This window comes from Mytilus trossulus, chromosome 3, assembly GCF_036588685.1.
Source record: "Mytilus trossulus isolate FHL-02 chromosome 3, PNRI_Mtr1.1.1.hap1, whole genome shotgun sequence".
NCBI classification, from domain to species: Eukaryota; Metazoa; Mollusca; class Bivalvia; order Mytilida; family Mytilidae; genus Mytilus; species Mytilus trossulus.
In genome coordinates, this window is record NC_086375.1 from 37,011,712 (window position 1) to 37,034,316 (window position 22,605).

At 31.5% G+C, this 22,605-nt stretch overlaps 1 protein-coding gene across 1 annotated transcript in view; it reads right to left on the reverse strand.

The window, feature by feature from the left end:
- Window positions 1–2,947: 2,947 nt before the first annotated feature.
- Window positions 2,948–22,605, reverse strand: part of LOC134711379 (dynein axonemal heavy chain 6-like) — a 127,064-nt gene continuing 107,406 nt past the window's right edge. Inside the window, exons 72-85 of the mRNA XM_063571938.1 lie at window positions 19,758–19,975; window positions 19,075–19,311; window positions 18,564–18,788; window positions 13,605–13,815; window positions 12,942–13,044; window positions 12,418–12,645; window positions 11,805–12,002; window positions 8,168–8,361; window positions 7,395–7,588; window positions 6,487–6,698; window positions 5,723–5,942; window positions 4,920–5,077; window positions 4,279–4,425; window positions 2,948–3,292 (exon numbers count right to left, since the gene is read on the reverse strand). Coding sequence (XP_063428008.1) covers window positions 3,071–3,292; window positions 4,279–4,425; window positions 4,920–5,077; window positions 5,723–5,942; window positions 6,487–6,698; window positions 7,395–7,588; window positions 8,168–8,361; window positions 11,805–12,002; window positions 12,418–12,645; window positions 12,942–13,044; window positions 13,605–13,815; window positions 18,564–18,788; window positions 19,075–19,311; window positions 19,758–19,975 — 2,767 coding nt within the window. The 3' untranslated portion in view covers window positions 2,948–3,070. The remainder of the gene's footprint in view (window positions 3,293–4,278; window positions 4,426–4,919; window positions 5,078–5,722; window positions 5,943–6,486; window positions 6,699–7,394; window positions 7,589–8,167; window positions 8,362–11,804; window positions 12,003–12,417; window positions 12,646–12,941; window positions 13,045–13,604; window positions 13,816–18,563; window positions 18,789–19,074; window positions 19,312–19,757; window positions 19,976–22,605) is intronic.

Below are 22,605 nucleotides of genomic sequence, written 5' to 3' on the forward strand. Positions count from 1 at the left end.
CAATCATTGATTAGTCAGCTGGACTCCTTGCACGAAGAGAATCCAAAACTGTATTGGAACTTAATTAATGAACTACAGGAAAAAAATGAAACTAAAAAAAAATGTGGAGTACAACCATCAACTTTGATATCACATTTCCAAAAGTTGTCACAACTGAAAGGTGAATTTCAAAGTAGATATACAGAGCTATGTGAAAAACTGAAACAGTTAGAAAACTCAAAATGTTTCAACGAGTTGGACTCCGTTATCACTGAGTCCGAAATATCCAAAGCCATTTCACACTTAAAATGCAATAAATCATCAGGCTTGGATAACATTAGTAATAATATGATAAAGAATGGACAGACTTTCCTTTTAAAAAGTTTTCAACAGATGTTTAATACTTGTCTGTCTTCAGGTATATACCCAACATCTTGGGCTGAAGGTTATATTACACCAATTTTTAAAAGCAACGATACAAGTGACCCTAACAATTATAGAGGAATAACAATAACAAGTGCAATTGGAAAGCTTTTTAATAGAATATTAAGTCTAAGACTGGACAAATTTCTTCAGGAACATAATATTATACATGATAGTCAAATTGGATTCACAAGGAAAGCCAGAACTGCAGATCATATGTTTATTTTAAACTGTCTTATTAACAAATACTGTAATTCAAAAGAAGGTAGACTGTTTGCCTGTTTTGTTGATTTTCAGAAGGCTTTTGATACTGTTATACATACAGGGATCAAGATTAAATTACTAGATATTGGGGCTGGGTCTTATTTTTATAACATTATTAAAAGTATGTATGAAATTAGCAAATCATGTGTCAAAATTCAAAATCAAGTAAGTGATTTTTTCCCATTAGATATTGGAGTCAAACAAGGTGACAACCTCAGTCCGAATTTATTCAAGATATTCATAAATGATTTGCCCAGATATTTGTCAGATACTAGAGACCCAGTTAATGTCAATGACAAAGATCTACATTGTTTAATGTATGCTGATGATATTGTTTTATTATCTACATCAGCTGAAGGACTACGAGAAAAGCTGGGAATGCTTGATAAATTTTGCAAAGATTGGTGTCTCAATGTGAATACTAATAAGACAAAGGTGCTGATTTTCAACAAGGCAGGCAGACATGTAAAACAGATATTCACATTTCAGAATATAAATCTGGAATGTGTTTCAAAATACAAATACCTAGGTTTATATTTAAGCTCATCTGGTTCATTCAGTTATGCTCAAAATGAACTATACAAAAAATCCCTGAAAGCTCATTTCAAATTAAGGAAAGATCTTTTATCACTTAATCCTGATGTAAAAACAAGTATTCATGTTTTTGACCACACTGTAAAACCTATTTTATTATATGGTAGCGAAATATGGGGGATGTTTAATTCTCTTTCCTCTAAATGTAAGAAGGAAGATATATCTTTTGAAAAATTATATTCAGGTTTACCCTGTGAGAAACTTCATATAAAATTTTGTAAATTTATACTTGGGGTACACAAGAAAACAACAAATGCTGCAGTGTTATCTGAACTTGGAAGATTTCCAATATATTTTAATATTATAAAAGGAATGTTATTGTACTGGTATAGATTAGAGAATTTAGGTGATAATTTTCCTCTATTAAAAGAGGCATATACACAATCAAAGACACTACATCACATGAATATAACATCATGGTACGGTTCAATAAATGTTGTTTTTAAAATACTTGGTATTGACTATACAAATGCCATAAATGCTCCATTTTGTGAATCCTTATACAAATTTAAGAAATATATACAAACCAAGCTATCAATATTGTTTATTAGCTGTTGGAAAAAACAAATAGATAAATTTTCAGACAGTAAACTGAAAACCTACCTTTTATATAAAACAAATTTTGGTTTTGAAAAATATCTAACATTGATCAAGAATTTTGAACTTAGAAGAAGTTTTACTAAATTACGTGTATCTTCTCATAGATTACAAATAGAATTAGGTAGATATCAGGGTATTCCCCGAATTAACAGAATATGTAATAAATGTTCTTCCAATACTGTCGAAGATGAGGCTCATTTTCTATTTGATTGTAACAAATTTGAGGATGATAGAAATTGTATGTTAGCTAGTATTGCACAATATAATTCTTATTTTAATCATATGAACAGTCAAAGCAAAATTATCTGGTTATTTAGTGTAGAAAATGTTGAGTTACTTAAAATAATATGTAATTTTATATACAAACATCTTCCTTAGTGAAGATTAGTTAAAGGAGATCTATGTGTGTATATACATTTGATTGGACATAGAAAATTATATTCATCTGAATATCACCAACATACTAGCCGATTAAAAAAAAAAAAAAAAATTGTTAAGATATATTATTTATTCAAATGTTCTCTTATATCCCTGAGGCATCGTCCCCTGGTATCAACTGCATTCAAGTTACCTATGATGCTTCCTTGTTTGCTTTTGATACAGGTAGGAAAGAGACATTTACACACATTTTACATGCCTATGGCCCATAAGGTATCGCCCCCTGGTGTCAGCTGCCTTTAGGAAACCATAATGCTTTCCTATTTGCTGCTGACACAGGATGAGTCATGGACATGTTTAATTTCTACTTTCTTTTTGGCTAATTATTATATATTTAATTGATCCAACTTTTTGTGTACTATACATATGTGGATATCTATTTTTCTTTTTTTTCTTTTTGGGCTACTTGTTTGTTATCTATATCAACCACACTTGCAATAAAATGCATTAGTATTAAAAAAAAACATACTATAGATTCTTTATCTACGTATTCTTTAAGAACTTAAATAGTTCTCGTTTAACTTTTTTTTTTTTTATCTCATTGTTTGTATTGTATTATGAAAAAAATTATTGATGTTGTAATGTTTATGCCCTTTGGGGCCCATAATTGGAAAATAAAATATCTTATCTTATCTTATCTTATCTTATTCACTTATAAATATTCAGCAGTAGTGTTTTTGAAATGCTACATTTCATAATACAATTGACTATCAAGTAGAGAGTCAAAGCTTCCGTAATTTTTAATATGTCTAGTTAGCATCACAGTAAATTTTTATTCATCTAGCTGACATAGTAAAGCCACACCCCTCATTACCCAAAATCTGGATGGCTGTTCAGAGGGTAGGGTAACAGCAGTAACAAAGTTTGTAGAATGCCCTGTAGAAGACAATGTCCCTGCCCTGGCAGAAGTTCTGTATAGAGGACATTCATACACATGAGAGTTTTCTTCATTGTTTTCTTCTTTTTCATCGTCTGGCTCTATTGCCGTTGTTGTCTAAAATAAACAAAATATCATATTCAATAAATACTGTACGGCTTACAGTTTGTTCTAGTAAATAAATGTCAACCTAAACTGTACAACAGCTTTTTTGAGAAAATGTTACAATCAACTTTATAGTTTATAGTTTGTTAGGCCACTGTTCTGATTAAAGGAGGGTTGGTGCCTTCAGACTAGTCCAACTTTGCCACATTCTATATGTGCCTGTCTCAAGTTAGGAGCCTGTATTTCAATGGATCTCTTTTGTCGCTGTATATTACATTTATTTTTCATTCAATATGATGTACATAAATAAAAGGCTGTAAATTTTCCTCGTTTGAATTGTTTAACATCTGTTATTTTGGGCCTTTTATAGCTTACACTGTGGTAAAGGTTTTTCTTATTGTTGAAGCTCGTACATTCACCTATTGTTTTTAACTTCTATGTCATTTGGTCTCTTATGGAGAATCATCTCATTGGCAGTCATACCACATCTTCTTATTTTTATATTTATTTTACAACTTGAAATCCAATGTCTTAGTCTGTAAGTTATATTTTAGTTTTAGCTTGAAAAAAGAATGTTAATACATGTATATAATAAGAGCTTAATGACATTGTTATGACAGTGGACACCTAATCATGCTAAAGCTCAGGTATACAATGCACTTTGAAACAGTGGAAGTGTTATTAAGTCTCTCTTTAGGGGGTCTCATTGGGGGGTTCTGATCCCGGATCCCACTTATTGATTTGTCAGATTCCTGTATCCCACTTACATTATGTACGTAAGCAATTCTCCGATTTTTGTCATTTCCCTGGTCCAGCTAGACCTCATTTCCTGTTTTCACAACACAATAATTTGACTTTCACTTGTCACTAATCCCGTGTCACGCTTAGACCCCAATGAGACCCACTTTATAATGGTAATGAAAACTACAAATATGACTAAAGTATCGAATTCATAAAGCATATTGCATTGATATGTTACATCTTATTTTTACACCCACCTGTACTGGTTGGAATAATATCTCAGGTAAATGTGCAAATCTAAATCCTGGTAATGAATCTTGTAAACATTCTGTTTTAGGATCCCATCTGGCTCCATCTAGATACAGTCCAAATATTACAATACCATCATCTGTGTGTGGTTTACCCTGAAAACAAAACATATAAACATTGGTAAAGTAACTTATGTTTTTGAGATAGAAATGATCATCTTTTAATTCTATAGACTACTAGAGGAGTGTTTAACAAGGGTCTCACATTTCAGTAACTTTTTAGAAATGCAACTTACAAAAATCTAAATCTCTGATAGACAAAGGTAAACCTCTTTCAGTAAAAGCTATAGTTCTGATAAACTGTAAATTGCAGTAAAAGCTTCATCTCTGATAAACAATGTGTCTGTAGATATCATATAAGGTAGTAAAACTTATATTATTACTTATGGATTATGTAAATATAATTCATTAAATGATGGGCAGTGTAGTTGACTTACAGAAAAGGCTACTTTTCTGAAGTCAGCATACATAATTTATATCTTTGTTGTTAATTTCTGTGTCATTTGGTCTCTTATTTAATAGAGTTGTCTCTATCATACCACATCTTCTTTTTTATAATTATAGTAAATGGTAAAGCATGAACAACTTACAGTGAAAGCTACTTCTCTAATGGACAATTTCTGCTTTAGGTCACCCAGACTGTCTTCAGTGTCAGTCTTAGCAGTCAGTACTTCAAAGTTGAAGACTAAAGAGTCAACAGATATTCCAACCTTCCTGGCATGGTTCTGTAAAACTCCAGTTAAGAACCCTGTAAAATACACCAATAAAGAGCATTTCATTTATAGAACAAAAAAAATATTCAACACAATAAATTGCTTTTCACAGGGTTTGGTAGTTTTAATACCAAAGTATGTAGTCTCTCTCTTTTGGTCTTAAGCTTCCTCTACCAATAAAAAAACTGGTCAAAATGATGTAGACAAAGAAAATGAAAGTGGCTTATGAAAGACCAACAAAAAAATGCCACAACAAACAATTAGGATTTAATATGATGATTATTTCTAGTTACTTTTATAATGAAAAGAACAGTCTCTCTCTCTTATAGAGTACACTAAATAAACAATATATCACTCTAATGGGTCTAGTTTTACTTGTCTATCAACAACATGTTTTTCTCTTTATACTTGGAGTCATAGAAATTCTACTTAATTCAGACCACTGCCTCAACGTCTAACACAGATTTGTGTACCGAAGACCAACTTCACTTTTGACCACACTTGACAGAAATATACATTTTCTTGTAATATTTTAGCTTCACAACATAAATCATTTAACAACAAACCAAAAAGGGACTTTTTTTGCAAAAATCATAAGGTAACCTCTCAAAAAACTGGAGATAGAATTATGCAAAATAGGAGTCAGTTTTTGTGGTGGTTTATTAGAGTATAGTTTTTACCTTGAGGGAAGAAGAACCCTGACAACCAGAAAGCTCTTGGTAAATTCCTCATTAAATCTTCTCCCTCTACTTCTGGGGCACCTTTTGTAGATACTGCTTGTTTGATTAACTTCTCTGTATTGGTAATAATCAATTCTGCCCACATGGCAAAGAAATCTACTCTTAGTTTCAGATCATAAATCCAGGAGCCAAGGGGTTTACACGATTCATAGGCAGCATTCTAAAAATAAACATGTGAAAATGTACTAAACCATAACTCTAATTGAAAACACGTTTTAGTGCAGGTTTGTAATTAGAACTGAGACTGGAACCTGTCTTAAGTCAGGAACCTTATTTTCAGTAGTTGTTGTGGTTCAAACGTGTTTCTCATTTCCTCGTCTTTTATATAGATTAGACCGTTGGTTTTTCCCTTTGAAGTGTTTTACACTAGTCATTTTTGGGGCCCTTCATAGCTTTTTGTTTGGTGTGAGCCAAGACTCTGTGTTGAAGACTGTACTTGATGCCTATAATGGTTTACTTTTACAAATTGTGACTTGGATGGAGAGTTGTCTCATTGGCACTCGTACCACATATTTATCGGAGACTAGAAAGGATCATTACATTAATAGCCAAAGTGACTGACACCAGGTTTTAACATAAGAATTATACAATCTTTTTTTGCTTTCTCAGGAATTGTTTTACCAGTACTAAATATGTTTCATGATAAATTAATTTTCTTTCAATTGAAGACCCCCACAAAAGCAACTAATTTTCTTCTTATTTACCTTCCATCTCTGAGGAACTCTCTGTGCCAAGAAAGCACTGTAGGCCTCTTCTAATGCATCAGACATGATTATCTCCCCTCTGACTGCTTTCAGAAGTTCCTTTAATGATGTATGTATGAGTGATAACAAATTATTAAATCTATCCACTTCCTGCCGGAGTACTGTCAACAATGCTGAATTTCCTACCACAGATTCTATACAGTCCTGTACAACTGAAAATACAAAAATAGATGACTCGTCATAGTTAGAAAAGGAATTAAGAATTCTAATTAAAAACAAACCAGTGTCTAGTTCAGTGGTTAATATTGGTGCACGTCTGTTATATTTGCTTTTTTTTTTGGAAATTGTTTCGTTATAAATTAGGCCTTACATTATCTCAATTGAAGTATTTCACATTTTTTATGTTGGGCCTTTTATAGTTGACTATAGGGTATGAGTTTTTCTCATTGTTAGAGGCTCTTTGGATGCCTATAAATGTTTACATCCATTCCATATGAATTTTGGTGGATAGTTGTACATGTATCAATGCCAATCATATCTTCTCATTTTTATATAACTCATTCATAAAAGAACTTGAAATTGGTCTATTGGGATTGATTGAGGAAATTTTGCAACCAGCCCAGAAAATACGGATTGTTTATGTTATTAAAATTTGCTGTTACAAAATATTAGAAATTATTATAAATTAAGGAATGTATCTCCCTCATGCAAAGCTCTGACTCCTTTCACGGATTTGGCTATACTTTTTGTACCCTTTGGATTATAGCTCTTCATCTTTTATATAAGCTTTGGATTTCAAATATTTTGGCCACAAGCATCACTGAAGAGACATGTATTGTCGAAATGCACATCTGGTGCAAGAAAATTGGTACCGTTAGTTTTATTTCCTTGAAATATATTATACATACTCTTTGCTTTATCCTTGTCCTTCATTTCTGGTATTTCTTTAAACAAGATATTTTTGAGTGTTGGTCTGGGAACGTTCTGGTGAATCATTGGATTAGCATCTTCATCACAAATAAATGCTTCAATGGACTCAGGTAATTCCTTCATTATGTTCTCAGAAATCTCCAGTACTATCTGGTCATTACTCTTATCACTCCTAAAAAGAAAAAAATATGTTTTTAGAAAAAAACAAAGATTTTGTATATCTTGTTCATATCCCAATATAGAAAGCTTGTCTGGTTAGACAATCATTTTCTTCAATCCTTATTTTGGAACTGTGAGACTGCATAAAAGATAAAATATACTTCATACTCAAAAAGATTGGTACAATTTGGATGAAACTGTCATTATAACAGTACATTTTGCCAATTTTTTTTTTTGTTGATGCTGAAACTAGAGATCTATTTTTTAGTTTGTCCTCCTTTAGATTCAGCAGATAGAGCAAACTAATATGTGTGTAATTTTAAATCAAATTTGATCTTTTGAACCAAAAAGATTTGATATACGGTAACATTGTAGTAGTAAGTTTCATAAAAATAGGGTTAAAACACCTATATATCACTTTAACTTATTACTATTTGCATGGACAGCAGCCCACTGTGTTAAGATAAGAACCAGTCTAGTCTACTATGGCAAGGGAAACGACTTGTGTTATAAGTTTATAAGCAATTTGCATAAAAACTAGAGACAGACTTAGCAAGTCTTTGTTTGCAAATTATTGTAAAAATATAATTACCCCATAATATCTAGAGACAGCCTTGGCTGAACACTGACAATTGTTTCTATCATATCATCTGCCTGTAAGATTCGACAGGCTCTCTCTGCATTCTCTGTCATACCAAACACTTCTGGGGAATCATAGCTAGGTAATGTCTCTAAGTATGTAACAATCTGAGGGAATGCACAGTTCGTCTTCAATGGCCGATAAATCTGTAAAATAACATGAAGTTAATTTCTGCAGAATTTAAAATGAAAATTGAACAATAACCTAAGAGTATTTTCATTTTTAGATATAACTGTACAATCCAACTTACCTCATAGTCAGGTTTAGTTATTTTAAGAGAATGGACAGAGTGTCCCTTTTCCTCACTTTTTTTCAAAAATGTTATTGCAATTGCATATGTGGGTAAAAATAAACTTTGTGTTTGTAAAAATAAATCATAGCATTCATTAAGCAGAAAAATGCCTGAGCTTCATACAATGTTTTACTATGCACGAAGCATTCTTGTTCTCCATTGCATTATGAACCTTTTACTACCATGAGCATCATGCAGTTATCTCCCTTCAGACAATAGAAAATAATAAAATGTTGAAGTATATATTGTTGCAAAGTGTAGAAACGAAATATCGAGTGATGAAATAAAAGGGTTTGTGTAAAGTGTCAACTAAAAAATGATGCTAAATTAATACTTTCTGAAACTGTCAAAATAAATCTTGTGTAAACGTTAAAGGACTATTTTTTTTTAATTTAAATAAAATAAAGACATGTTTAGAAATGTACAAGTACATTCAAATTTTAAAATGCCAATAATATTTGTCCAAGGCCAATATAAAATAGTATTATAAATATCACACTATTTTTTTACCTTATTAATTTAAGTATAAATAATATGATAATACACCAAAACCAAGATTATATACGGTTTAATGTGATATCTCAATCTGTACTGTTTCCCTATTGACTTTTTTGTTTGTTAATGACAAAATCAGGATTCAAAATGATCTCTGTATAATACCATTATAGTAAAAAAAGTAAGAAACATTTGCACTGGAGGCCAGTAGTGATAAACAAGTTGTAACCTCTGTCTTGTAGACCAGCTTTGGCCTCTGAATTTAAGGGGCAGTATTGATCATAATTTGTAGATTCTGAATTTAACTGGAAGAGTAATCACAATTTGTAGACTCTGAATTTAAGGGGAAGAGTAATCACAATTTGTAGACTCTGAATTTAAGGGGAAGAGTAATCACAATTTGTAGACTCTGAATTTAAGGGGAAGAGTAATCACAATTTGAAGACTCTGAATTTAAGGGGAAGAGTAATCACAATTTGTAGACTCTGAATTTAAGGGAAAGAGTTATCACAATTTGAAGACTGAATTTAAGGGTGGTATTGATCAATATTTGTAGACTCTTAATCTAAGGGCAGTATTGATCACAATTTGAACCCTGTGAATCAGCTGCTGTGAATTTAAGGGGAAGAGTAATAACAATTTGAAGACTCTGAATTTAAGGGGCAGTATTGATCATAATTTGTAGATTCTGAATTTAATAGCCATATTGATCAAAATTTGGAAACTCTGAATTTAAAGAGGGTATTGATCACAATATGGAGACTAAATTTAAGGGGAATAGTAATCACTAATTGTAGCATATGAACTCTAGGTTTAAAATGATCACTAAACTGTTGCTACAACAGTCAAAGGGTGTCTGAGGAAATTATTTAAGTTTATATTTTATGTTATCAAGACAGATAAGAACAAAAATCAACAATCATATTATGTGGCAATAAATATATCCTTAAACTCCACTCAAGCATATGAGAAAGCCGAAGACACATTGGCTCTTTTCAAAATTTCTTATAATATCTGTTTCAAACAAAAGAAATCTTTTAAAGATAAGCTAAGGCTAGTTCCAAACTATTTCCTGTTTCAGAAGTAACATGCAATTCTCTAAGAATAAATATTGTTTTGTAACTACAACCTATTTAATATTTTGTCTAGCTTCTGTCTTAATCCTGTGTATACTGAAAGAAAAATGTCATGCACAAGATTTCTATAAATTAAGTTTGTAACAAGCATAATGTATAATCTCAAGCATGTTGAGACACTGTTCAAAAGTTAAAAAATATTTGTGCAATAATAATATATTAAACCTCTCCCAAATTACAAATTCTTACATATGTATGGTCTAAATGAAAATTTCAAGATCCTCAAAATAAGAAAAGTCTGTTGTAGACTTGGTTTCAAAATTAATAGGACCAAATGAATAAGACCCCAATAAATAGGACTGTAGTTCTGACTTTAAACACTAAACTGAAAATTTCACCATAAGCAAATTCAAATTTTACTTTTTCAAGTTTTCAAATTATTTTTTTTTACTGATACCCTAGATTAATAAACAGTGTCACAACATACAAAGAGCATAAGCAAAGATTTTGATCCAGTGTATTACTCTTACCTCTTCTGGTACCTAATCAAAATGTTGTCAATATTTACAATAACTCAAAATACAGTGTATGGACATAAGTATGTGTAACCTACAACCTTTTGGTATAAATTTCATAAAATACACAATGTAAAACACTTAGAGACATTTATGGTTCTTTGTTAAAATTAACCTAGGTCTTGAGTTCAATAAGAGTGAAGCAAGTTTAAACAAAACAAGAATGTGTCCCTATTACACATATGCCCCATCTGTACTATCATTTTCTATGTTCAGTGGACCATGGAAATAGGGGAAAATATCTAATTTTGGCAATAAAATTAGAAAGAACATACCATAGAGAACATGTGCACTAAGGTTGAGTTAATCGGACTTCAACCTCATCAAAAACTACCTTGACCAAATCTTTAACATGAAGGGGGACAGACGAACAAACGGACAAACGAATGGACAGATGGACACACAGACCAGAAAAAATAATGCACATAAATAGGGCATAAAAGTTTAACTTAAGAACTAACAATTTGGGGCAAGGCCTACCAAGCACCTGTACATCTAATTGACTGATTTTAATTCACTATGCCATTAATTAAAGTTACTAAAGATTAATTGCCAATGAACCAACTGGTTAGATAAAATGATGTAAACTGCAAAGTTGTAGTTACATTCCAGGTGAACCCTCCCTGTAAGTCACATTCCAACTTACAAAATCTGTAGAATACAATAGAGTACATGGGCAGAAAACTCTTCCCATCATTTACCTGTGTTTTACAACTGCAAGTAACTAAATTACAACAACATTCAACTACCACAATCATGAGAACTAAAAAGAGCACTTTGACAGAAAAAACAGAACATTGTTGAATTATATCACTTTATTTCTATGTTTCTAACTATCATTTCAATGTACCCATTCAGGAAAGAAATATTTATTTCATTTTTGGTGTTTAATGCCACTTTAATCACCATATTTAGGCTGTTGTGTGGCAGCCAGTTTGTATTGCTGGAAAAAGCAGGAGTGCCCAGAGAAAATTTACTGTCAAACAAACATATCTCATTGAAGTTAAAGTTTAAAGCTTAATGAACATCTATAAATACTATTAGGAGCTGTTGTACTTCATAACCACAAGATCAGACAGACATACAGGGTGGGTACTAAATAGCCACAATGCCACCCAAAACCAGGTCTCAGGGGGTATAATAAAACTTACCCCATCAGGCGAATAACTATAATCATCAGACAGAGCACTAGGACAGAAGAATCTTCCCAGTAGAGCATGTAAACATCTTCTATCCCATTCATCTGTGACACGACCACCATAGGTTACCTCCCCTGTTAGGTAGGTCAAGGCTTTCCATGGAACATTAGGATGTTCTGTTAACAAGTTAGATAACTGCAGCATTGACACCTGAATAAAAATAAACATGTCCTTAATATTTCTGCAATCAATTATAAGACTTGCAATAAAATTACTATGCAGTGCTTGAAGTTCTTGTTTTATGCATCCTATGTTTGATTTCAAAATTTAAATTCTGCAATCAATATATGCCTTGTGAGGAAACGGTAATACAATGCTTTATGTTCTTATTCAGGTCTGATTTTAAATGTATTTGGTAGACCAGTTTGGTAATCTATTGTTAAAGGTGCTTAATATAGGAACATGTCAAAGGAGAAAAAAAATAAATGTTCAAATCAAATTTAAAGATATGTACCAAAAACTTAAAATTCTTTTCCTTGCAGTAACTAAGATTACCGGAAGAAGAATTGTTTCCCAAATCTATGAATCTAGTTTTCATGAAATGTTCAAATAATTTTTACAATACCTCTAAATCAGAATCATTAAATCCATAGACAATATTCCATCCAAGTCGGCCATACTTTCTTCTTTCATGTATGACACTGTTAAATAGACATAGACCAAAGAGAAGTTTGGGCCAGGCTGGTCCTGGTCCTACATCTTCATACATCTTCTCTGTAACAACACCAGTACCAGACCCACCAAAAGCCCTCAACATGTTGGCTTTTAGACCCTGAGGTGGCTCTACTGTCATCTTAAATAAATATCATATACATTTGTTATGATGTTAAACAAAACTGTACTTATAAAGTGCTTCCATTTAACATGTACCTTATTTGTGCAACATAAACATATTGCTCTTACAAAGAAAACAATATCATTCATAGTGCAAACACAATTATATTTAATTGACTACTGTACATTTATCCATTCTTTATGGATCAATTCTAAGACCAGTTTTCTATACCATTTTTGTAATGGACATTCCAAAATAAAGCAATACAGTCAAAACTCCTTCTTTTCTAGTCTACTCTTCAAAATCAAAATTACCTTCATGCCAGTTTGTAGTATAGATATAGGGAAACAAGGATCTGGATTAGAACTTAACCATAGTCTAAACTGTTTATCTACTTCTTCTGTAGAGGCATTGAATCTAAAAATAGACCATCATACATAAATTAAACCCTATAATAGCTATGCTCTAAAAAGTCATAAAACATTTTTTTTTTAATATCTGACAATGTAACTTGAAATTTGTACTTGGTCTACACATTTTCCTTTGGTATTATTTGTATCAGAGACAGTTAAAAAAGTTATGATATAGATATTCCATTTTTGGGCAATTTTACTATTGTGTCTGTTTGTTTTGTTCACACATTGTTGTCAATATAATTAAATTTTATGCAACTGTCATACAAGTGGGAGGTTTAGCTAGCTATAAAACCAAGTTTAATCCACTATTTTCTACATAAGAAAATGCCTGTACCAAGTCAGGAATATGACAGTTGTTATCCATTCATTTGAAGTGTTTGAGCTTTTGATTTTGCCATTTGATTAGGGACTTTACATGGCAAGAGGCTGCCAATGTCAAATCACCATTTACTAAATTGATGGATAATATCAAAAGTGTGCTCCCATTGATATTCTCAGTATGATAAGACTTCTTGTTATATATCTTTCAAAGATTGGTGTAGTCACTTATTGAATACCTACTTTTCTACAATAGCCTGGAGCCTTGGCATCCATGATGAAGCTAGATGACAATTCTGTAAGAACACCCATCTTCCTTTCAGTATCTTGGCCTTATTAATCAGTTCTTCAGCCTTAGGACCTTGACCTCGACCAAGAGATATCATATCTAAATGTACAGTACTACCTCTCTCTTCTTTGGCAAATCTGATTAATTGACTGGCAGGATCAGTACCTTAAAAAGAAAATATCAATAAATTAGTGGCATAAAAAATACAAAAGCTATCACTGAACTTTAAATCTATTCTTTTATCAATATGGATATAATACATGTACTTCGTTTTATGCACTTTCGAAAAAAAACCTGATTTTTTATAAACCAACAATCTGTCAATATATATGTTACAATGAATTTGTATAATCAGGGATTATGTAGAATCACTGATTTTTCAGGGATTATGTAGAATCACTGATTTTTCAGGGATTATGTAGAATCACTGATTTTTCAGGGATTATGAAGAATCACTGATTTTCAGGGATTATGTAGAATAACTAAAATCATTTTACATAATCACTGATAATTTTAATTAGTATTGTACAAATTCCCTAATATGATTTCAGGGATTATCAATACATGTAATTAAAAATTCCAAAGATGATGAAACAAATTAACGCAGACAAATTATCATTTTTTTCTTCTTATTCCTTGAAAGTTTAAGTAAACAGTTTTCATTCCTTATCTACTATGTGAATCTTAAGTGATGACTTTTTCAATTTATATTTTATTCAAGTGTTGAACCTCATTATGTTACTAACAAATAAGCTCGGCACAGGCACAGGCACAGGCACAGGCACAGATGTTGTTGCTTGGGTTGAAGAAACGTATGCTCAAAAGTTAATGAAAATTGCAGAGGAAAAACAAAATGCATCATAAATCTCAAACCAATTCTACTAGTGGTTTGAGGAAAGGGAGATAAAAAAAAAAATGTTCATTAGTCACAAAGATTGAAGAAGGATATCGCCTTGCCAAATACATGTACATGTAGTATGGACTCCTGCTCGGATCTTTTATACACAAAATCAGTTTGAGGTTGCTGATTTCCCTTCATTGTTACCTACAGATATTTGTGCTGAAAACTCGATTTCTCTGAGACGTGCCGTAAAATATGATTCGATATGGAGGACAAGGTTTTTTAAATGTTGACATTGTGGTAAAAACAAATATGAATTTGGTAGATATACCTGTAGAAAAGCAGGGCAAATGTGTAATAGTTGATGCCATCCAAATCTAGTTTGTAAATAAAATGTTTATTTTTTAAATATTGTGCATGAAATTTATATTTATCAACACAATTGTACGCATAAAAATAGTTTTAATGACAATTTCATTTTAATTCATATTCTCAACCTAAAAACAATTGCTAAAACAATACGATAAAAAGAATAATCAGTATACCATTTAATATTTTCATACTTACTTCACCAACCCGCCCTTGTGGGCTGGCTTGATATTATTAATACTGATACAGTCTGTATCAAAAAGGGTGCGCTTGATATTAATATTGATAAAGTCAGTATTAAAAACAAAACATCAATTATTCAATATATATTTTGCTGATCATTTAAAAATATTGTGCTTATCATTTAATTAAATTGTGTTTAACATTTCAATATTTTTGTGTCTTTCATATAAATATATTATGCCTAACATTTTACAATATTAAGGTTATTAGTTTGATATAATACTGTTAACTTTTATTATATTTCAATATGTATATAGTTTAGTATCATTTCAGTTATTCTGTATAATCCCTGACATTTTTTCTAGTGATTATACATAATCCCTGAAAATTTAAGTGATTATATATAATCCCTAAACTAACCAGTGATTATAAATAATCCCTGAACATTTTAGGGATTCTACATAATCCCTGATTATACAAATTCACTGTAACATATATATGTGTTTTATCCAACGCCATCATAGGTTTTAAGGTTGTTTTCAATTTATATTTGTATAAATATATATACATTGTTGGGTTGATGTTTACAGGAGTTGTATATATTTGTAAAATAATAAGTTAAATATAAATAAATAAGTAAATATATATATATATATAGGCGTAAACAATAAATTTCACATGTGCAGATGTATATATTCATAAAATAAAATAGTAAAATAAGTTAAAAAGTTAACAGTTCCATTCAATGACGGTACGTCACAATCCTCCTTAACGACGTCGCCCATAATGACGCCATATCAGTTATCCTGAAGAGTCCCAATGGAAGGATGAAATCGATTGAATGGAACTGTTAACTTTTTAACTTATTTTACTATTTCATTTTATGAATATATATATATATATACAACTCCTCTAAACATCAATCCAACAATGTTAGACCTGTAAATTTGCTTTCGCAAATTTTTTGTTCTTCCCTCGCCGGGATTCGAACCCATGCTACTGCGATATTGTGACACCAAATCCTCTGCACTGTAGCCGTCCCGCTAGACCACACGACCACCTGGGCTTTACAAAAATGAAGCTTTCACTGGCCATGTGTTAACTTTCCAAGTCAGTTTTAATCTAGCGGCATACTACAGTAAAATATAAGGCATGGAGATGTTATTTTTACAGATCAGCTAAATTATCTATAGTAAAGGATCCTACAAATTAGGTGGTCGTGTGGTCTAGCAGGACAGCTACAGTGCAGGCGATTCGGTGTCACAATATCGCAGTAGCATGGGTTCGAATCCCGGCGAGGGAAGAACAAAAAATTTGCGAAAGCAAATTTACAGGTCTAACATTTTTGGGAGTTGTATATACATTATGTACACAGCCATGTATCACCATCATTGATGGCGATCCGATGGATACGTCTGTTGTAGAGTTGTCACTGGCTCAGACGTACTTAAAATTAAATTTCGAAATGCTCTAAAAGTCCTTTAATTCTCTACATTTTTCTCCAACCGGTTTCACATCTTTGTGATAATCATGGATGAATGTAACTAACGATAATATAACGTCACAATAATAAGTCTGTAACAATGCATTAAAGGAAGTAACCCTTACAAAAGTAACGTCTTATCTGTTTAGGCTTGGTTTGTACTTTTGTATATACATATTTTCTTTATTAATTCTCATTTCTTCAGTGAATTGGTGACGATTGTAGAGAAAAATGTAGAGAATCAAAAAACTTAAAGAGCATTTCAAAATTTAATTTTATTTATATTTCTACTAGTGTGGACACAGAATTTAATTTTTAGTATATATATATATATATTTCTCTAATTCTTCGTCAATTTATCCCTTTCTGCACCCATTGTATAAAAAAAACTTAATCAACGTGTGGTTTATTTGATCTCAGTACTTCATTGGTTAAAATCCTATTGTGACGTCGAATTTTCTTGCTTTCCTCTGAATTTCCTATTGTGATGCATGAATAAAAGGCGACCATGCCTGACAACGTCACATAGAAAGAACATATCTTTTTGCAGATCATTTGAAAAGAAGGAATAAGTCTGCCTGCATAATGTTAGAAAATCATTAGAGAAACAGATTCCATATATATATATATATATGCCATTATATCTGAAACTCAATATGATTTCTAATTTGATTTATACCCACACAAAAGGTGTTGAAATTGAGATAATACAGTATGCTTCCTTTTCTAAGTGTGATAGTGTAGGCAGCTTAGTATCTAAGAAAAATACTATTTATAAAACTCATTCAATATCAATCAGAGAAGTATAAAATATAAGGCTGCAATGACGTAACTGACTGACATCATACGATACATAACTAGCTTACAGTAATGATGGTTGGTGAGTATTTGTCATGAATTAGTTTAAACATATTTATTCAAAAGTGGATTGGCAACTTATATTAATCCCTTTCCACTTTGCAGGTGGGAGTGCTGCCTTGTAGCATTATTAGCCTGCTCTTTTTTTCGAAATCTACAAGGGTGTCTTTAATGTGAAAGAGATATGGCTCTCTCTTACCGTCAGACATTTAGTGCCCCCTTCCAAGGGACTATCATTGTTTCCTGAAGACCAGTAAGCAATGTTTGAACATCATAACTTTATGAGATTTGAAGAAGACAAACTTTCAAAATGCTGAAAATGTTACCATGCAACAAAAAATCTGTAATACTTAAAAATTTCAAGTACAAATCAAGTACTGTAAAAACAGGTACCTAAATATTACAATAATTTTAAAGTAACAAAATAGGACTGAATATTAAAAGTAGATTTCCAGTACTACAGATTTTTTGTAGAGATGTAGTACCAATGCAAAAGTACCTGTGTAGTATAAAAAAGATGATGTGGTGTGATTGCCAATGAGACAACTATCCACAAAAGACCAAAATGACACAAACATTAACAACTATAGGTCACCGTATGGCCTTCAACAATGAGCAAAGCCCATACCATACCCATAGGTCAAGCTAAAGTATGTTAAGAAGTGAAATCAAAGTCGGTTATACGAAAAAAGGTTATTGTTTCTTGCTTATTCAAAGAATGAAGATGCAGTTGTAAACACCAAAAGAACTGCTGCTTTATTGAATGATACCAATTGTTTTTAAAGGAAATTCTCAAAATTATAACTGAAAATTAACTAAAGAACATTAAAATGTCATAAAATACAATTCCATGCTTGTATAACCTTAACTAATTACTTACCCTCTGTAGTTAAAATAAAACAGTCAAATAATAATAAGAAACTAAGTCTAGTATTCATTTTACAAGAATGTAATGACTAGTGAAATGTAAATGTGCTTATAAACATGAAACTCGCATCTAACCCTTTCACAGACAAAAAATCTGTCTTTTCATGAATTATTTCTGCAACTCAAATTTTTACCAGTAAAATGGAAGCAACTTTTCTTTACTTTATCAACTGACAAAATCATTCCACAATTTACAAAATTAGAAGAAATTTAAAATACTACAATCTACATATGCTATGATTGAAAACAAACCTGGTGAAAGTATAAAGATCAGTGGAGTTTTTGACGATGACTCATCATATATTTCTTTCAGATCAAATGATCCAGTGGACAGATAACTGCTGCTCATCTGATCCTCAACAAACTTCTGAGCTGATTCCACTAACTGTCCTGGCCTTAGAACCTTGATTATTAACAGTCTTTGGAAACCAGTCAGTTGTTCCCATGGGAACACAATACCATGTTCTGTCACTTCACCTACACAATAAAAAAAGTTATAAAATAGATAATTGGGTTACCACATATAAATGGTAGTTTAGGTAAATATTGTTACTAGTGCAATAAGACTGTTTCTGTCCTTTAAAAGAAATTTTATCTCTGGATCAAATAAACATAATACATGTAGAGTGGCATGGATAATAAGAAATATGGCAGTCAGGATTTGTTTCTGTCAATAAGACTCTTGGAAAAGTCCAATAAGCTGACTTTTATTTCAAATAATAACAGTTGTTGATACCAGAGGAATAAGTTTTCGTTTACTTACCTTTCGGATTTTTAAATGGTTCAGTCATCAAATTATAAGTATTTTCCAACTTGTAAAAAGTATTCCACTGTGTACTATTAGACATAATACTACGGCAAAGTTTATCCATGTCAGGTAATGTAGCCTCTAAGTGTTGACATTGCTGCCACATAGCCTCAGATATCCACTTAGGAGGACTTTTCTGCTTTGTTTTATCTCCTCCGTTCTGGGCTTCTAATCTTTCCATTGCAGTTAGTCCTATAATTATGTAAAAGATTCTTACAATTGTAATCAACCAGTTTTTTTTCTAATCTAAGTCTGTAACTACCATAGCTATTTTGTTTACCATATAATTGATGAACAGGTCAGGATTACTGAAGTACCGGTACATAAGATATTGACCTCTCCTTGTGGAATGTCTCAAAATTTGGTTTTTAAATTATTATTACTCATTTGATGTATCTTCATTTTTTTACTTTCTTTCATTTATCAAAGTTTCTCTTGAACAGTTTGGTATCAAAACTTGACCCTAATTTTATATACCACTTTGTCACATGAGAAAGTATTGCAAATTTGCAAGTATTCTGATTAATGCATGTTGCAACCAATTTTAGTAAAATAAATATTAAGTGTTATAGTCTTAATGGAAATATATACAAATGCATTGCGATCATAAAAGCAAACAACACAATTCCTTTACTTACCATCATGTTCCTCTAGTGATTTTTCATCCATCATTTTAGCCATGATATTTCCTTGAAGGAAAACCTGCCATTCCACATCCTCAATTTTGCCCAGCTCAGCAATATCTGCATACTTGGCATTAGCTCTCATTATGCTAGAGCATAACATGAAGGAAAATGTCAACTGATGTCTGGCAAATAGTGCCACTGAAACCACTCTGTAGATACTGGATGTAAGTCTAAAATATAGGGAATAATATGGAGAAAATGTCAACTAGTGTCTGGCAAATAGGGCCACAGAAACCACTCTGTAGATACTGGATGTTAGTATGAAATATAGGGAATAAAATAAAGGAAAATGTCAACTGGTGTCTGGCAAATAGTGCCACAGAAACTACTCTGTAGATACTGCCATGGATTTAAGTCTGAAAGAGAGGGAATAGAATGAAGGAAAATGTCAACTTGTGTCTGGCAAATAGGGCCACAGAAACCACTCTGTAGATACTGGATGTCAGCCTGAAATATAGGGAATAAAATGAAGGAAAATGTCAACTGGTGTCTGGCAAATAGTGCCACAGAAACTACTCTGTAGATACTGCCATGGATTTAAGTCTGAAAGAGAGGGAATAGAATGAAGGAAAATGTCAACTAGTGTCTGGCAAATAGGGCCACAGAAACCACTCTGTAGATACTGGATGTCAGCCTGAAATATAGGGAATAAAATGAAGGAAAATGTCAGCAGGTGTCTGGCAAATAGTGCCACAGAAACCACACTGTAGCTACTGGATGCCAGTCTGAAATATAGGGAATAAAATGAAACTGATGGATATTTAGAAAACAAAAATACAGAAACAACTCTGTAGAAGCTGTATGTCTGGCTGAATAAGAGAAATAAATGTCCACTGATGTTGGCAATCAGTGCCACAGAAACCATGACTAAATTTTTGGAATCATTCTACAAGATTTGAATGTCCACTGACCTTTTGCAAATAGAGCAATAGAAACTATTATACAGCCCCTTTATCAGTAAAGAAGTGTTATGTTGTATGTATTCATCAGTCATCACAGACCATTCCTACACAAACCAAAAACAAAGAAACAGCACTGTTATTACTGTTCTTCATCGCAAAAAATCATAGAGGCAAGGGGGTACATAGAACATTTTGAACCAGTTGGTCATACAAAATCTGAAAACTTAAACTCTCAAAGTGAAACCACTTTTCTTTAATTCTATGGAAATTTATCCCTTTCTGAACCCATTGTATAAAAAAATTTAATCAATGTGTGGTTGCTGGTAGTCTCAAAAGATCATAAGATGATTTTAAGGGTCATGACCTTTTTAGCTAACTGGATGAATCAAAATATGCTCACAGGTGTTAATGAAATTGACAACTTCGTGCAATGTGAAAGGTACTCCAAGGGGATTTTTGGTTATCAAAAAAAGAAAATATATTTTTTAATCATTAGAGAAACAGCTTTTTACATAGTTACTAGGGGATTATTGGATTTATCTAATCTCGATAGTTAAATTATAAATTTTAAAGTCCTCACCGAGGCAGCTTGAACTTTAAAATTGATAATTTAACTATCTCGATTGGATAAATCCGATAATCAACTGGTATCAATGTAAGAATCTATATTTAACACAGTTCATACCTTCCATGCACTTTACAGTATAAATTGAATAATAAACTATTTCAACATGTACATAATGTATTAATTTAAGGCTTTCCTCCATCAATAATAATTTTATGAGTTTTTTTTTCTTGCTAAGCCCAACATTTTATAAAATAAAAGAAAGAAATCTACAAGATTCAACATCAATAGATTCCAGCTGTTTTTGAAATCATCGTACATGGAAATCAATTTACTTAAAAATTTGAATGAATCAAATATTTCCTCATAACATGCAATATCTAAATTAAAGAAGCTTCAACTATTCTCAAGAAAATATGCAATTTTCTATGAAATTTTAAGTGCATGACTTTATTTTTTTAATTTGTTTCGTATTGATTTTTTACAAAGTTTTAATGAATCTAAAAACTGATTATTTTTTTATTTCCTGGAAATGTATTAAATTTTCATAATAATACCAGCAATAAGATATCAATTACATATAAATAAAAAAAAATCTAGCTGGTTGTTTTTTAGCTTCTGCATCAAATGACATTTGAAATGTTCACAAAAATAAAATTTATGTTAAAAATAGTAAGGTCATATTATACTCATATATCAGATTGAATTTTATCCTTTTAAATTTACTTCATTATTTGCAAAAATAGCAATTGTCATACATCTGTCAAAAAAAAAATGTCTGATATACCAAACAATTTCCGTTAAGTTTCAAAATATGGTAATCAGTGATAAAAAAAATATAGCGCACTATATGTTGTTGCATTAGAATTAATTGTTATCTGATGCAGAAGATACACTTTTAAGGAAATATAGGATTTCCCCACCATCATATCTCATGTGATGCTATTTGGTTCATTCAACCTTTGCCAACATTTTGAAATTTAGGTATAAAATTGTATGAAAAAATGTTGGCATAGGTTGAATAATTTGTTACAGATTTTAAAAGTGTTATAAAACATAAATTAATCAGGGGCTAATCAATTTACAACCAGTTTAAACCTACCGTTAAAGTATAAAGGTTTTACAAGTACAACACAAGTGAAAATGTAGTTGTGTGTGTTGGGGATCTCTTTTCCATATAGGAACTAGTTAAAAATTGATATAATGAAATGATGAGGAAAAAGAAGAATTTTATGGATTTTTATTAAAGAAGCAAGCATCTTGTCATATTAAATATATATCAGTATCATTCTCATAAATACATGTAATATAAAATATATGATCAAAATATTAA